Source organism: Tachypleus tridentatus, chromosome 10, assembly GCF_004210375.1.
Source record: "Tachypleus tridentatus isolate NWPU-2018 chromosome 10, ASM421037v1, whole genome shotgun sequence".
Lineage (NCBI taxonomy): Eukaryota > Metazoa > Arthropoda > Merostomata > Xiphosura > Limulidae > Tachypleus > Tachypleus tridentatus.
Genome location: NC_134834.1, coordinates 23,257,575 through 23,276,092, shown reverse-complemented (window position 1 = coordinate 23,276,092; position 18,518 = coordinate 23,257,575). Strand labels below are relative to the sequence as shown.

At 34.3% G+C, this 18,518-nt stretch overlaps 3 protein-coding genes across 3 annotated transcripts in view; 2 read left to right on the top strand and 1 right to left on the bottom strand.

The window, feature by feature from the left end:
• Positions 1-18,518, top strand: part of LOC143228310 (O-acyltransferase like protein-like) — a 412,295-nt gene that overhangs the window by 213,743 nt on the left and 180,034 nt on the right. The window lies entirely within an intron of this gene.
• Positions 147-13,976, top strand: LOC143228879 (uncharacterized). Its single transcript, XM_076460303.1, has 2 exons — positions 147-2,169; positions 13,835-13,976. Exon 1 carries the CDS (start codon positions 1,221-1,223, stop codon positions 1,701-1,703), a length of 483 nt encoding a protein of 160 aa, XP_076316418.1. The 5' UTR covers positions 147-1,220; the 3' UTR covers positions 1,704-2,169; positions 13,835-13,976.
• Positions 10,525-18,518, bottom strand: part of LOC143227893 (O-acyltransferase like protein-like) — a 58,665-nt gene continuing 50,671 nt past the window's right edge. The window contains exons 12-16 of the mRNA XM_076459258.1: positions 16,328-16,450; positions 14,509-14,629; positions 13,931-14,117; positions 12,823-12,965; positions 10,525-12,095 (exon numbers count right to left, since the gene is read on the bottom strand). Coding sequence (XP_076315373.1) covers positions 11,847-12,095; positions 12,823-12,965; positions 13,931-14,117; positions 14,509-14,629; positions 16,328-16,450 — 823 coding nt within the window. The 3' untranslated portion in view covers positions 10,525-11,846. The remainder of the gene's footprint in view (positions 12,096-12,822; positions 12,966-13,930; positions 14,118-14,508; positions 14,630-16,327; positions 16,451-18,518) is intronic.

The following is an 18,518-nucleotide window of genomic DNA, read 5'->3' as shown; positions in this document are numbered from 1 at the left end:
AAATCATACAGAAATTCAAGTCAACAAAAAGTTGAAACTTTCATCTAAAAATGAAACAACTCTTCTACTGAGTACTAGAATCAATTTTCTTTATTTGTTTGTTTTTTTTTCCAACCCAAATGGGCACAAGCTTTTCCACAATTAATTCTCCAGATTAATTTTAAAAAAATAAAAATATTTTTCCTTTACATTGTAACTTACCAATCGTTATCCCTCGTTAGTACAGCGGTATATCTATGGATTTACAAGGCAAAATCAGGGGTTCGATTCCCCGCGGTGGGCTCAGCAGATAGCCTAATGTGGTTTTGCTATAAGAAAACACACACACCATTATTAAGCGTTACAACGATTAGTTTCTTTCGATTTGGACTTCGAACTTTTAATTCGTGTAACATTTTCATCACAGAACCTAATCCAAGAGCAGCGTTTTTTCGTCACAAACCTTTATTTCAAATTCCATACTTCAAATATTTTGAGAAATCAAACATACTAGATTTAAATCTTAACACTCCATTTAAAATATTTTTCTTTAATTGGAGTAAATAATGCAACTAGGAACATCTCGTTTAAAAGTTACTCCAAGATAACCTGTTTCATTTATTACAGTTACTACTGAAGTGTTGCCTAATAAAGAAACTGAAAGATTGAAAATAACATATCTATGATATAAGTAGCAGCTTTCCAGCTCTGTATACATTGAACGATTTCAACCATAATGTTTTATTGTAATACTTGACGATTAAAATTCGAAGGTAATTTATATTCAAATGTTTGTGGTATTGAGCGTTATCCAAACCAATATTGTTGAAGGATGTTAACAAAATATATTTATACTGACTATAGTAAAATGCAATACCTCACGTGATTGCTATAAAAATACAAGTTATAACATAGACATTTAATATAAGATTCCATTAGCCTGATGAATGGTGCTTTGTTAGAATAACATACGCACACTGCTCAGATATAAGTAGAATGTTGTGTCCAAAGGAATAAGATCATGCAATGCACTTTTACATCATGAAGTTCGAAGTGGTGGACATCTGAGTAAAATCATGAAACACACTTTGGTATCATGAAGTTAGCAATGACGTACCCTTGAATAAAATCAGGCGAGACACTTTGGTATCATGAAGTTAGAAGCTGAGGACCCCTGAATAAAATAGTGCAACTCAGTTTGGCATCATAAAGTTAAAAGTGGAGGACCTCTCAATGAGGTCATGCAACACACTGAGCATCATGAAGTTAGAAGTTTAGGACCTCTAAATAAAATCCTGCAACACATTGAGCATCATGAAGCTAGAAGTGTAGAACCTCTAAATATAACCATTAAAAACACTGGACGTCTTGAAGTTAGCAATGGAGGACCTCTGAATAAAATCCTGCAACACATTGAGCATCATGAAGCTGGAAGTGTAGAGCCTCTAAATATAACCATTAAAAACACTGGACGTCTTGAAGTTAGCAATGGAGGACCTCTGAATAAAATTCTGCAAGATATTGAGCATCATGAAGCTGGAAGTGTAGAACCTCTAAATATAATAATTAAAAACACTGGACGTCTTGAAGTTAGCAATGGAGGACCTCTAAATAAAATCCTGCAACACATTAAGCATCATGAATATGGAAGTGTAGAACCTCTAAATATAATAATTAAAAACAGTGGACGTCTTGAAGTTACCAATGGAGGACCTCTGAATTAAATTATCCAATTTTAATTCGAAACAGACACAAGTTCTAGCGTCACCAGTGGCACAGCGGTATATCTGCGGACTTACAACGCTACAATCCGGGTTTCGATACCCGTGATGGGCAGAGCACAGACAGCCCACGGCGTTGCTTTATGCTTAATTTCAAACAAACAAAAAACACTGCTTCTAAAGTGGATATTTTTTAATCACGTACATAAGTTTTTAAAGCTATTTCTCAATCACATAAATTCATTTCCTCAGGCTATCACTTTTGGCAGTGAAAGTCGGTATTTTCCAGAGTTTTATCTGTTTAATAAATACATACGTGTAGATACGTGTGTGTGTGTGTGCGCGCGCGCGCACGTGAATATAGTTGACAAACATATTGATGCTCTCTTGTAATTTTGTGTCTGCACATGCCAACTGTTAGCGTACCGATCTGTGAATCCGAGGGCCGATGTGTACCCAGGAACTAGTGGTGAGTCCCTCTAGTTTACTAATTCTAAACGTGGGACGGATAACACAGATATTCCTGGTATAGGCATGCGCAGATATCCAACAAAAACATAAAAATTCAACGTAATATTTGTTATTTTAAGATGTTCTCTTAGTTTTATACTTAAAATACGTCGTTGTGGTAACATTATTAGACTTACAATATACTAAACACACTCCCATTGTTTGATCTATACAGAATGTGATCAATCAACCAACCAATCAAAAGCTTTCATACAAGTGGCTTATTAACAAATAACGAAACACGAGACGATAACAATAAGGCCCCGACATAGCCTGGTGGTTAGAGTACTCAACTCGCAATCTGAATATCGCGGGTTTGAATCTGCTGTCTCATCATGCATTCTTATCCTTTCAGTCGTGAGGGCAATATTATGTGACGTTTAATCGTACTATTCGTTGACAAAAGAGTATCCCAAGAGGTGGTGGTGGGTGGTAATAACTAGCTGTCTTCTCTTGAGTATTTTAGTGCTATATTAGGGAGGGTTATCGCGCACGTTCCTCGTTTAATTTTTAAAAAAATTTAACAATAAATTGGTCACATAATGTTTCATTTAGCTCCACTTACTTCAGTGTTTTCGGGTTAACACACGCACACACAAAATTAACAGAAATATTCTTGAGGTACGTAAAAAAAAAAAAAAAATTAATAGGCGGGCTCATAAACATGTTTCATATATTTTTGCCAACAAAGACATCACAGAAATAAGTCCATACAGAAATAAAACAGCATTAGCTATATTCTTAAATCAATGTTACACATATGTAAGTAAACACTGATTGAATTTAGTTGAATAATATAAAATGAAAATCACTCGTCTTTAGATCTTTACCCGAATGAATAGCATTCCTTTCTGTAGAGCGTAGATTTATAAATGTAGTTTCTTACATTATTTAATTAATATGGTTTATACGTTAAGAGACTTTCTTAGAAAAACGATAAGTCACTCTTTCTTCCACAAACTTGATAACGTTATCTTTGGTAGGTGGTACGTTTCATGTGAGATAAACAGAACTTAGTAATTTCCACATAAAATAAAGAGTAGATAATGTGGGAAAAACAAATAACAACCGATTAAAATAACAAAGTTCACATAAAAAAAACTTATATTTTATTAATTTATTGTACTTGTTGAATACAGTTGAACACGTAATGCGTAATCTAAATTTGAATAACGTCTGTTTTTCTTTTCAATGTACTTTTGATAATCTAAATTAAACCTACGTCATGCACAACCATCTGATAAACGATGAAAAACTCTGTTATGAAATACAAACTCAGTTCAATAATCATGTGTATACATGGACAACGATCTGATAAACCATGAAAAACACTATATGAAATACAAACTCAGTTCAATCATCATGTGTAAAAATGGACAACGATTTGATAATATTTAAAATCTGATCTGTAAGTCTATATTTTGTCATCTAAAAGGCTAACATACAGTAAATTAATAAATCAATACTGCTGAATTAGATTCAGTTTTCTTTTACATTTAAGAATATCACGTACACTAAACAATATTTTACATTTAACAATATATAAACAATATCACGTACATCAATGTTTTGAATTTAACAAGATATAAACATTATCACTTATATTACATAATGTTTTACATTTAACAATATATAAACAATATCACGTGCACCAAACAATGTTGTGAATTTAACAAGATATAAACAGTATCACTTATATTACATAATGTTTTACATTTAACAATGTATAAACAATATCACGTACATTAAACAATGCTATCTAAGAGATAGACAAGCAGGATTGTGTCTCTATTAAATAAAATATTTATTAAATTGTGTAATTTTTAATCGGTTTTATGAACTGTTCACGGGCTAAACATGCAGTACCTTTGTGGTTTCTATAAACGGTGAGTTTTGGTGAGTGAGAATACAGTTCATTTCAACTTTTCATAAAACATAACATAACATGATATAAATGTCATCTGCAGGAGGTGTGGGATTTGTCTGTGTCAGCATGCTGTCTCGATAAGTGAACAGGCTGTTAAAACCTTTACCTAATACAAGTCACTATCACAAAAATCTGCAGAATCTGACCGTTAAACCTCAGTGTGATATAAATTACTCTTGATAAAATTCACAATATCTGACCATTAAAACCTAAGCCTAATATAAATTACTATTGATAAAATCTACAGAATCTGACCGTTAAAACCTAAGCCTAATATAAATTACTATTGATAAAATCTACAGAATCTGACCGTTAAAACCTTAGCCTGATATAAAATACTATTGATAAAATCTACAGTGTCTGACCATTAAAACCATAGCCTGATATGAAATACTATTGATAAAATCTACAGAATCTGGCCGTTAAAACCGCAGATAGCCCTCGAGTAGCTCTGCGCGAAATTCAAAAAACAAACATTATCTAAATTTTGTTGAACATATAATTATATCGTTCTATTGATTTATGTACCTAGAGAAATTTCACGATACAAATGTCAAACTTTATTGAACAGATTAAGTATTTATAACGAGCAGTAATTTCAACATTTTGTCCTCACACATGACACACAGACTTTCTTTACTCGTACGAAATGCAGTAATAACGATTGGACAAGGCGAATATCAAATCTAATTTCTTTGTTTGGTTTGAATTTCGCGCAAAGCTACACTAGGACTATCTCGCTAGCCGTCTCTAATTTTGTAATATAAGACTAGAGGAAAGGCAGTTAGTCATCACCACCCACCGCCAACCCTTAATTGACCGTCACGTTATAACGGTACTACAGCTGAAAGGGCAAGAATGTTTGGTGCGATCGCGATTCGAACCCGCGACCCTCAGATTACGAGTCGCACGCCTTAACACGCCTGGCCATGCCAGGCCCATACCATTACAAAGATAGGTTGTTAAAGCTTGAGAAAAAGAACACTCCAATACCATCAATTATTACGAAAAAAATTAGGTCAAAGTTCAGACACAACCATCTCATTAAACCTGTCTAACTATTGGTTTGTTGAAATTCACCAATCTGAGCTCTGGCTAAGCTGAATTACTGCGTACTACGTCGTTAGAAGTTATAATGAGAACATATTTAACTGTTCGTGAGCGCTTCCTATTCACTTGCAAATCATCAAACGTCATCAATTCTGGATTTACCGCCTGTGACCGACAGGAATGAGATTGAGGGCTCATGTGAATATCAAGTACCTCTGAGGAAAGCAGTTCAGTCTCCCTCCGTTAAATATTAGTATATCAGTTTAGGTCATACAATCGTGACGCGCAGTAGATCTGACGTTCGTGTATTGTTTATTTGTTTGTTTTGAATTTCGCCCAAGGCTACACGAGGGCTATCTGCGCTAGCCGTATCCATTTTAGAGTGTAAGACTAGAGGAAGGGCAGCTAGTCATTACCACCTACCGCCAATTTTACCAACAAATAGTAGGATTGGTAGTATCATTATAACGCCCCTACGGCTGAAAGGGCGACCACGTTTGATGTGAGGAGGATTCGAAACCTGCGACTCTCGGATTCCGTTCCGGTGTTCCTTTCGTTACCATCGTATCTCTTTTTCTCTTTGGCTGTTTATTTCTCTTAATTTCAAACAGATATAAAGTTGATACATTTTTAATGTTCATCACAGAAGAGAGTTTAGATCTGTTAAAAAAGAAGAGAAAAGTGACATTTCATCATTTAGAACAGCTGAGAGAATACCGGTGACGTTTAGTTCTTTATGAAGAGTCACAGCAGTGTTACTTCATCCTACAGAGTCACACAGTGTTACTTCATCCTACAGAGTCACAACAGTTTTACTTCATCCTACAGAATCACAGCAGTGTTACTTCATCCTACAGAGTCACAACAGTTTTACTTCATCCTACAGAGTCACAGCAGTGTTACTTCATCCTACAGAGTCACAACAGTGTTACTTCATCCTACAGAGTCACAACAGTGTTACTTCATCCTACAAAGTCACAACAGTGTTACTTCATCCTACAGAGTCACAGCAGTGTTACTTCATCCTACAGAGTCACAACAGTGTTACTTCATCCTACAGAGTCACAGCAGTGTTACTTCATCCTACAGAGTCACAACAGTGTTACTTCATCCTACAGAGTCACACAGTGTTACTTCATCCTACAGAGTCACAGCAGTGTTACTTCATCCTACAGAGTCACAACAGTGTTACTTCATCCTACAGAGTCACAACAGTGTCACTTCATCCTACAGAGTCACACAGTGTTACTTCATCCTACAGAGTCACAACAGTGTTACTTCATCCTACAGAGTCACAACAGTGTTACTTCATCCTACAAAGTCACACAGTGTTACTTCATCCTACAGAGTCACAGCAGTGTTACTTCATCCTACAGAGTCACAACAGTGTTACTTCATCCTACAGAGTCACAACAGTGTCACTTCATCCTACAGAGTCACACAGTGTTACTTCATCCTACAGAGTCACAACAGTGTTACTTCATCCTACAGAGTCACAACAGTGTTACTTCATCCTACAAAGTCACAACAGTGTTACTTCATCCTACAAAGTCACAACAGTGTTACTTCATCCTACAGAGTCACAACAGTGTTACTTCATCCTATATAATTACAGAAGTGTTACTTCATCCTACAGAGTCACAACAGTGTTACTTCATCCTACAGAGTCACAGCAGTGTTACTTCATCCTACAGAGTCACAGCAGTGTTATTTCATCCTACAGAGTCACAGCAGTGTTACTTCATCCTACAGAGTCACAGCAGTGTTATTTCATCCTACAGAGTCACAACAGTGTTACTTCATCCTACAGAGTCACAACAGTGTTACTTCATCCTACAGAGTCACAGCAGTGTTTCTTCATCCTACAGAGTCACAACAGTGTTACTTCATCCTACAGAGTCACAGGAACGTTACTCCATTTTACCATCACAGCAACGTTACTTCATCGTACTAATTTCGCTGTATTCACTATCGTTCTTCTAACCTAAGTTGAATTTCGTAGTAATAATAGTTTTATATCTACAGAACGTATTTGGTTCTTTACTATTTATTCTGTAGATTAATAGTTTTATTACAACTTCTTAATAAATATAAAAAAGGATAATCTTATGGCCCTTCATCGTTTAGATGCTTGAACGAAATGTCAATTTTGCATAAATATCTGCTTGATCTATGTTTTGCTAACAACTGCTTATATCTTTCGAATATTTAATAAAAGCCATATTCGACTGGTGAAACTTAATTAAGTAAAACCAACAATAGATGGAGCTGTCATAACTCTCGAGATTGGGGAACGATGACTGTGTTTGTTTTACTCCGCCCTCCCTGTCATCAGGTCTGTGAGAAATAGGAACATAGTAAACATAACTCGTGATATTTAGGCTTAGACGCTGAACATTCTTCCATTCGATATGACAGTTAAGTGTTAGCTTTAGTTAAACTGAGTCCTTGGCTCAACATTGCCTGAATGTTGTTGTTTTTTGTACTTATTCTCAAGTATGGCTTGTTTGTATTTCTTTCTTATTAGGTTTTCTTTCTTTCCAAAACCTAATGGACAAGTTAATTTGATCGTCTTCTAGTGTTGATACAAAGAATACCATAAGCAGCTTGAAGGGTATTCTTTCCTCTTTATTCAAACGGATAACTATACAGAGACACTCAGAATATTAATAATAAAGACAGTTGATAAAACATCAAACATATTATTTACAAGGTTCAAACGTTACAGGATAACTTATTGCACCTTCATTATTACTGAAATTATAACATAATAAATAGTTTACTTATTTATTACGAAAAGCTGTAAATGGGCAGATAAAACAATGTTTATATATATATTTAAAAAAAAAACGAGTTAAGTGTGAAAAATTAGAACAACTTTACATTAAAAGAGTTATGTGAATCTTTAAGGGTCAGGCGGTTTTTAACCATAAGTAGACTTTCTTTAATGTAGAAGTCAAGGTCTGGAGATCCGGTGATAGAAAAATCGTTAAATGAGACACTTGGAACTGTTGTTCCAGAATGTGACCGGATTAAGATGAATGAATAATTTTAAGTAGTGGAAGGTTGGTTCTGTTAGTAACTCCTAAACGTTTACAGATTCTAGTTTTTAAGTGGCGGTACAGTTATTACACGTATATTTACATACTAGCCATGAAAGTTGAAATTTAGGAACTTCATACTTGTACTGAAATAGGTGTTTAATACGGAAACTAGGTCTGTATGTTATTTAATGTGTAAGCTAGGTCTCTATATTACTTAATCTGTAAGATAGGTCTGTATGTTATTTAATCTGTAAGCTAGGTCTGTATGTTATTTAATCTGTAAGCTAGGTCTGTATGTTATTTAGTCTGTAAGCTAGCTCTGTATATTATTTAATCTGTAAGCTAGGTCTGTATGTTATTTATTCTGTAAGCTAGGTCTGTATATTATTTAATCTGTAAGTTAGGTCTGTATATTATTTAATCTGTAAGTTAGGTCTGTATGTTATTCAATCTGTAAGCTAGGTCTGTATATTATTTATCCTGTAAGCTAGGTCTGTATGTTATTTATTCTGTAAGCTAGGTCTGTATATTATTTAATCTGTAAGTTAGGTCTGTATATTATTTAATCTGTAAGCTAGGTCTGTATATTATTTAATCTATAAGCTAGGTCTGTATATTATTTATTCTGTAAGCTAGGTCTGTATGTTATTTAATCTGTAAGTTAGGTCTGTTTGTTATTTAATCTGTAAGCTAGGTCTGTATATTATTTAATCTGTAAGCTAGGTCTGTATGTTATTTATTCTGTAAGCTAGGTCTGTATGTTATTTAATCTGTAAGCTAGGTCTGTATATTATTGAATCTGTAAGCTAGGTCTGTATGTTATTTAATCTGTAAGCTAGGTCTGTATATTATTTAATCTGTAAGCTAGGTCTGTATATTATTTAATTTGTAAGTTAGGTCTGTATATTATTTAATCTGTAAGCTAGGTCTGTATATTATTTAATCTATAAGCTAGGTCTGTATATTATTTATTCTGTAAGCTAGGTCTGTATGTTATTTAATCTGTAAGTTAGGTCTGTTTGTTATTTAATCTGTAAGCTAGGTCTGTATATTATTTAATCTGTAAGCTAGGTCTGTATATTATTTAATCTGTAAGCTAGGTCTGTATGTTATTTATTCTGTAAGCTAGGTCTGTATGTTATTTAATCTGTAAGCTAGGTCTGTATATTATTTAATCTGTAAGCTAGGTCTGTATGTTATTTAATCTGTAAGCTAGGTCTGTATGTTATTTAATCTGTTAGCTAGGTACGTATGTTATTTAGTCTGTAAGCTAGGTCTGTATGTTATTTAATCTGTAAGCTAGGTCTGTATGTTATTTAATCTGTAAGCTAGGTATGTATGTTATTTAGTCTGTAAGCTAGGTCTGTATGTTATTTAATCTGTAAGCTACGTCTGTATGTTATTTAATCTGTAAGCTATGTCTGTATGTTATTTAGTCTGTAAGCTATGTCTGTATGTTATTTAATCTGTAAGCTAGGTCTGTATGTTATTTATTCTGTAAGCTAGGTCTGTATGTTATTTAATCTGTAAGCTAGGTCTGTATGTTATTTAGTCTGTAAGCTAGGTCTGTATGTTATTTATTCTGTAAGCTAGGTACGTATGTTATTTAGTCTGTAAGCTAGGTCTGTATATTATTTATTCTGTAAGCTAGGTCTGTATGTTATTTAATCTGTAAGCTAGGTCTGTATATTATTTAATCTGTAAGCTAGGTCTGTATATTATTTAATCTGTAAGCTAGGTCTGTATATTATTTAATCTGTAAGCTAGGTCTGTATGTTATTTATTCTGTAAGCTAGGTCTGTATGTTATTTAATCTGTAAGCTAGGTCTGTATATTATTTAATCTGTGTTTGAGGTCTGTATGTTATTTAATCTGTAAGCTAGGTCTGTATGTTATTTAATCTGTAAGCTAGGTACGTATGTTATTTAGTCTGTAAGCTAGGTCTGTATGTTATTTAATCTGTCAGCTAGGTCTGTATGTTATTTAATCTGTAAGCTAGGTATGTATGTTATTTAGTCTGTAAGCTAGGTCTGTATGTTATTTAATCTGTAAGCTAGGTCTGTATGTTATTTAATCTGTAAGCTAGGTCTGTATGTTATTTATTCTGTAAGCTAGGTCTGTATGTTATTTAATCTGTAAGCTAGGTACGTATGTTATTTAGTCTGTAAGCTAGGTCTGTATGTTATTTAATCTGTAAGCTAGGTCTGTATGTTATTTATTCTGTAAGCTAGGTACGTATGTTATTTAGTCTGTAAGCTAGGTCTGTATGTTATTTAATCTGTGTTTAGGTAATGATGTTATTTAATCTGTAAGCTAGGTACGTATGTTATTTAGTCTGTAAGCTCGGTTTGTATGTTATTTAATCTGTAAGCTAAGATATGTTCAGCGTTTGTAGGAAACAGAATATATTTTACAAAGCAAGAAGTTGAGTTCCTTAATCACCCAGATAAATTATCATGCTATCAAAACGTTATTGCAATACCTAATAAAGTCTGGCGTGTCTATAGCTTAAAAGGTGAATTTGATGCATTCGATTATTTCGAATTTCATGTAATTAAGACCTTTTACAGTGTTATATTATTTGTGAAAAATGCGATTGTTACTGTAGTTATGGTTAGGCACACACACACACAAGAAATATTTCTAGTACCGATCAAAGCGTGGGCTCTCCTTCCTTCAATTAGAGAGTATATTTTCAGCAGGTTTTTCAGTACGTATATCCAAGTACAATATCGTCTTCCTTAACTTATAACCATCTACCATAAAGAGCCAACCAGTCGGTATCAACCGGTTTCTATGCTTTTCTTACCTAACTTCTAACCATCATCCATAGAGAGCCAGCCAGTCAGTATCAACCTATTTCTATGCTTTTCTTCCTTAACCTTTAATCAACAACCAGACAAAACCAACCAGTCGGTATTGACCTGTTTCTACGTTTTTCTTCCCTAACTTCTAATCATCAACCAGACAAAGCCATCCAGTCGGTATCGACCTGTTTCTATATTTTTCTTCCCTAACTTCTAATCATCAACCACAGAGAGCCAACCAGTCGGTATCAAACTGTTTCTAAGTTTTTTATTTCCTGACTTCTAATGATCAACCACAGAAAGCCAACCAATCAGTATCAACTTGTTTCTAAGTTTTTCTTCCCTAACTTCTAACCATTAACCAGAGAAAGCCAACTAGTCGGTATCAACTGAATTAGGGGCGGCTAGCGCAGATTGCCCTCGTGTAGCTTTGTGCGAAATTAAAAAACAAACAAACTTAGTCGTAGGAAGAAAACAAAAAGTCAAAATACTGTAATAGCTGTTAAGAATAAACCTCTAGATCACATCTTAATAAAATAAGTACGAGGGCTTTCCGCAAACACCCAGCATGGCTGGAAATATTGTTTTCTGCACTTTTATTTTCTTTTAGACGAAACGTTTCTATTGACTTTTAACAAGTTGAGTTGTACTGTACGTCTGTTTGTAATTATAAAATGGTTATAATTATATGCCAGATGTGTGTATATATAAACTCCTGCTATTTATACATTATAACAACGGTCAACAACAATAGATTTCCTCCTTTCTTCACAAGAAATATTATTTGTAAAACAGTTGTGAGTCTCTGTTAATATGCTGCATTTGTTGAACTTTGTGGTAATTCAACAACAGCTGAAGTTGAACTTATTTCTACTCCACATGTACCATTTTTTCTTTGGTCTCTTCTTTGGTCAGTTTTAATAACAACATCGGATCTTCTGGTTTTATGAGAAGAAAAATACTTGTTTGTAATTGACACACACGGTGATTCCACCAACAGGATACAAACAACAGAAACGAGGTACGAAATAAACACGTGTCCACAAAATATGTAAATCTGGAAATAAAACAATGACAAACATGAATGAACGAAATAATAAGACAAACGGTTACAAACAAATTGATCTATTTTGGGCCAGTCCCTTGTCAGCTACGTGTTGCAGGTATATTATTTGAATTCATATGAATTAATATTTCAAATATTTATTTTCCCACAAGATTTGATAGTTTTATTTACATAATATACTGTTCACAGTAAGATACTTTAGCATCTGTCAAAATTTATTATTTTAATTATCTGTCTAATTTTTCTGTTTCTTTTTTTCACTCAAAATTGTGTTATTTCTCTGTTATTATAACGTTTTAACAAATGCACAAAACTTTATCGATTTGTTTAGCTAATTTTGGCACCATACAAAATTTCTTCTATTTATTTTGCAAGTAACTCTGATGAAAAGTAGCAGCGTTACAAGAGGTTGTTTGTTTCTGAATTTTCGCGCCAAGCTAGACGAAGGCTATCTTCGTTAGCCGTCCCTAATTTTGCAGTGTAAGACTAGAGGGAAGGCACCACCCACTGCCGACTCTTGAGCTACTCTTTTACCGACGAATAGTGGGATTGAACGTCACATTATATCGTCCCCACGGCTGTAAGGGCTAGCAATTTTAGTGTGATAGGGATTCGAACCCGCTGCCCTCATATTATGAGTCGAGTGCCCTAACCACTTGACCATGTGGGGAGTGCAGCAGGTGAAAAAAACAAAAGTTATGAATTGGAGTATACTTACAAATGTAATAGGTTTGTAATTAACAGTGTAACTGGTGTAACCATTGTATACGGTAATGACTACATGATGGATGAGATACAACATATAGGTGATACGGTCTAAGGATAAAAATGGTTTCCATGACAACAGAATGTTGATGATACCTGTAAAAATAAAATTTTCAATTATCAGTATTGATCTTGTACAAAACAAATCATGAGGCCAGAACTATTGAATCCTGTCCATCCAGCTGGGTGGCATATAATTCCTTATACAATCTCTTGTACTAAAAATGATTTGAAAATAACTACAATGACTTTATAACCGTCTCGAATATTAAAATAGCTTGTTACGACATCTTTATCTTAATTTATATAATTTACTGATTTTTACCATATTTTTATGTCTTAGTTGATGTCGTTTGTTAATTACAAAAGTTGTTTTTTTAAATTAACTTAACGTAATCTCTAATAACATTGAAATTTACTGTGTTTTATAGCTACTCAAATAAAACAGTGTAGGTCTACGTCTGTAATCAAAGGTGTGAGGACAGCTAAGCTCTAAGTAAATTAAAAATTATAAAACGTTTTATAGAAATATAAATAAATATTGAAATTTCATCTACAAAATCATATAAAAACCCAAACAAAGAGAAGAAAACTCTTAGAAAAGAAAAATACTCATACTGGTCGATTTATCGGTCGGTGTTTGCATATCTCAATGAATTTTTATCAATTATAATGGAACTGTACTGTTACTCTTATTTTACTGGTCATCTTAGTCTTCACGGAGTTATCTGCTTAATCTCAATTTATTGGATTATTTGAGTTTTACAAGATTCACTTTGGAATGTTATGATCACCTTGATATGTCTTACCATTATTCTTTACAGATAAAACAAAGCTCAAAATACTTTTTTAAACTGTTATAAGTTGGTTTATCTTTATTTTATCTTGCATTATTAACGTGTTGTGAATGAGTCTCATGTCATACTAGGCTCAATATAAACATTAAAACTATCTTATTATTACAGAGAAGCCAATATAGACATTACAATTATCCTGTGACTACAGAGGAGTATGTCATAAAAAACACTGTCTTTTTATTCCACAACTTATAATTAGCATACCTCCACGTCCAGTGACACACATCAAAATCACCCATGCTACACTGGTAGCCCATAAAGGTCGGTGTAAGCTGGCATACGTCACAGCTACTACTGTGCTGCCCTCTACACCATTGTTCCAACTATACATTCCATACATTACCGATAGGAAGAGAAAACTGCAAAACAGCCATCCAAAGACCACAGAAAACTAAAATGACGAAAGATATACTGTTATAAACACTTTAACAACCCAGAGAGTATGAACTTAATATTTAGTGTGTGTTAAAACATTGTAACTTTGTAGTTACTTCTTATAAAAACTTCAGTCGTTGTTCATATATTCATTTATTTTTAAATACTTTGATCAAAGTTTAGTTTACTGAGCATCTACATTAAGCAAGATATTTAAACTACAGTGGCATCCAAGTAATAATAACTGGAAAACCATCGAGGTAAAGTTAATGTTATTTTTAATTAGAATTCGTTCAGCTTATGGTGTTTCTCCAGAAAACCCTTGAATTCTAATAAAATAATTAGGACTTTATCTAAGACGAATAATGTAAGGATATGTTTGCATATAAACTTATAACATCAATTACCTTTGAGATATTTTTAAGTTTCTTCTTTGCTATGGCATACCCGGCATATAATCCTATACAGTAACTTCCTAGATGGTGAATTGGGTTGTAGTAGCGAATCTCTGCTATCGTTCCAGAATTCCTTCGATTAAAGAGACAAAATACAAAGATTCATTTCTTCCCTTTCAAGATAGTCTCTAGGGATTAACGAAAAACCAAACAAAATTATAAAAAGAAACAAAGTGCAATTACGAAGATGATCCCTTATGCCCTAGCTGCAAATGAGACTCCATTTTGTAAAGAACGATACAATGCCTAGAAATATCTAAATATTCCAAATTCGGAAGAAAACATACTGATTAGTAGAAAGACTCACTTGAGTGAGCAATCACTGTGTGTTCGTCTTTACGGGCCCGGCAGCATGGCCGGGTGATTAAGGCATTCGACTCGTAATCCGAAAGTCGAGGGTTCGCATCCCACTCACACCGAACATGCTCGTCCTCTCAGCCGTGGGGGCGTTATAATATGAGGGTCAATCCCACTTTTCGTTGGTAAAAGAGTGGCCCAAGAGTTGGCAGTTAGTGGTGATGACTAGCTGCCTTCCCTCTAGTTTTACACTGTTAAATTAGGGACGACTATCACAGATAGCCCTCGTGCAGCTTTGCGCGAAATTCAAAACAAACAAACCAATCGTCTTTACGATGACGTTGTTATCAACTTTGTAAAATACATTATTGTACCATGCTTAGTTTAGAATTAATATTTTTAACTAATTGTTATGATATGTTTAGTCCTAATTTTGGGGATAATCTCTTCTCAGGTCTCGATTCATTCTTGTATCATACTCAGTTCACCGACTAGCTGTCACGTTATAGTACACACGCGGTTGAGAGGATGAACATTTTCGATGACGGGTTTCTATCCATCAATCCGCAGTATGCCAGTTGAGCGTCCAAACGACCAGACGATGCCAGGCCTTAATAAATGCCCTAAATATCTGTAACTTTGAAAATGATTCAGTGATAATGCAATCATAGTTAACTGTAAATAAACACTTGTTGAAACTTGTAAAGTCGTTTTACTTTACTGGTTTGTTTGTTTGTTTTTTGGAATTTCGCACAAAGCTACTCGAGGGCTATCTGTGCTAGCCGTACCTAATTTAGCAGTGTAAGACTAGAGGGAAGGCAGCTAGTCATCACCACCCACCGCCAACTCTTGGGCTATTCTTTTATTACCGAAAAGTGGGATTGACCGTCACATTATAACGCCCCCACGGCTAGGTGGGCGAGCATGTTTGGCGCGACTCGGGCGCAAACCCGCGACCCTCAGATTACGAAGCGCACGCCTTAACGCGCTAGGCCATGCCAGGCCCGGTACTTTATTGGATGGGTGGGTTAAGCCTAAGTCATGGCTACGTAAGTTAATTAAATTTTAACCACTTTTTTAATACATTTGTTCACTTAAAAAAAAGTTGAAATTTTAGAATCAAAATGCCAAATGAATTTCATAATACAAGATACGAAACTTCTCCTGCCAAGATCACGTGACATGCTTTCGATTTAATGAAATGGAAATTGTCAAATAGGCTGAACATGTTTGTATCACAGACTTATCTCTTTTAGTAGTAGTGATATCAATAATTATATATTTTTATAATTTAAATATTTTGTGTAATTGACCTATCAGAAGCCGAACGTCGCTGTAGTCAGTTGAAAAGTCATTGTTTCAAAAATTTCGTTAAGCCTAATTTACAATGTCTTACATTTATACATTTTTTGCAACAGTAATATACAACATTTGTTACTTCACATTTAAGTCAGAGTAACTTATATTACCGTACCTTCTATTCATCATAGCGGGGAATAATGTCGGTGGTAGCTGGTAATACCACGTAAGCAACGATGAACCCAGAACAGACGACATCAGTAGAAACAAAATAACCAACAATCCTACTTTAGGCTTCCTAATCAAAACAGGATTAAAGTCTTCGTGAAAACATGTCGTAATACTAAATGTGGCTGTTATAACATCAAACAAAGAAAGACCTCATAAAATCACATTGAGAAAAGTGAAGGTGAACTCTATATTTGTCTGAATCATTTCTTAATCTCTAAAGACCGAAACGTCTTTAGAAATATATTCTGTTCAATTCGAATTTCTTTGTGCTTTCTAATCCAACCATTAACAATGTTAAATTTAACTATGTTTTAATTACGTCTGATTTTGAGCCTCATTGGACAAATGAAGAGGATTTGGCAAAAACAAACAACGAATAAAACTATAACCTAATCCTTATAACAGATACGTATTTGTACCAAAGTACGGAAGGTTCGAAGCATTTTGAAATCACTTAATCTGAGTTGTTTTTAATTATAAGATACATCATTTAGAACCATAACTTTGGGAAAAACATAACAGATGTTTAATTCAGTCTGGACATAAATTACCCTACATAAGTTTTAAGATTAATTATTTAAGTGAGAAAAAGTTTCAGGAAGAAACGTTTCGGTTTATCTCACTATATTTTTTTTCTACGTAAGCGTTCAAGCTCCGTTATAAAACCCAAAAAATAATTGGAAAACGTTTCTCTTCATACAATGATGTAAGAACTTTAAAAATAGAAATTACTGACAATAAACCGAAACCTTACAAAGAAAATCGTATACGCCAACAACTAATTGTTCCACCTTTTGTAAACTGTTAAAATTACACTCTTTTCAGGAATATCGGAGGATAACAATAATTGATTTTTTATTATCATAAAAGGAAATAGATGTTTTTTTGTGTGTGTGTCTACAGTACGAACATGAAGAAGTCTGCTGGTTTACCTTAATTAACTGCTTCCTACAATTACTTAGTAAGTTATAAATAACCTTTCGTTTACGAATTGGGTTATCGGATCTTTGAGTTTAGTTAAAAGAGCGCCCCTCAATGCCTCAACAGTAAGCCTGAGGATTTTTAACGTTAAAAATCGAGTTTCAATATCCAAAATTTGGTGTAGTAGAGATAGCCCTTTGTATTTAATAACAAATGAACAAACAAAAGAGATAAATATATTTTAATGTCCTTTTCTTTTTGCAAGAATAAAGGATAAAATAAATACTGTAATTTTTCCACATAAGTGCAAAGCGCAATTTCATGAGGCAAAGGCAGTTTGGAAAGTCGTGGTCCATGCAAGTCCATGTTCCGGGAGATAGGGCAATATACCAAGGAGTAGTTTACTTAAGTCAAAAGTTAAGAAAGGAAGGGCTGTTGTTGTTGTTGTTTTGAATTTAGCACAAAGCTGCACAATGGGCTATCTGTGCTCTGCCCACCACGAGTATCAAAACCCGGATTTTAGCGTTGTAAGTCCGCAGACATACCGCTGAGCCACTGGGGGGCAAAGAAAGGGCATTATGGCAATCAGTGGTTCATTTATGTCTTCAGGTTTTATGTTAAAGTGCTTTTTTATTGTTAATTAACAGTTTGAGGAAAAATAATGTAAAATGCCAACTTTAGGATCATAGTGATAGGTCGTTAATGAAAATACATATGTGGTAGAACATTTATCGTAATCTAAATTGTATGGCAATAGTAAAACTTTGGAAGAGGTATGTTGGTGTCAAGCTTAGAAGAGGTCTGTTGGTGTCAAATTTAGAAGAGGTCTGTTGGTGTCAAGCTTAGAAGAGGTCTGTTGGTGTCAAGCTTAGAAGAGGTCTGTTGGTGTAAAATTTAGAAGAGGTCTGTTGGTGTCAAGCTTAGAAGAGGTCTGTTGGTGTCAAGCTTAGAAGAGGTCTGTTGGTGTCAAATTTAGAAGAGGTCTGTTGGTGTCAAGCTTAGAAGAGGTCTGTTGGTGTCAAATTTAGAAGAGGTCTCTTGGTGTCAAGCTTAGAAGAGGTCTGTTGGTGTCAAGCTTAGAATAGGTCTGTTGGTGTCAAATTTAGAAGAGGTCTGTTGGTGTCAAATTTAGAAGAGGTCTGTTGGTGTCAAGCTTAGAAGAGGTCTGTTGGTGTCAAGCTTAGAAGAGGTATGTTGGTGTCAAATTTAGAAGA

Bases quoted from the DNA above. Each gene is read 5' to 3' on its own strand.
- LOC143228879 (XM_076460303.1), top strand. From the start codon at position 1,221: ATGCAACACACTGAGCATCATGAAGTTAGAAGTTTAGGACCTCTAAAT.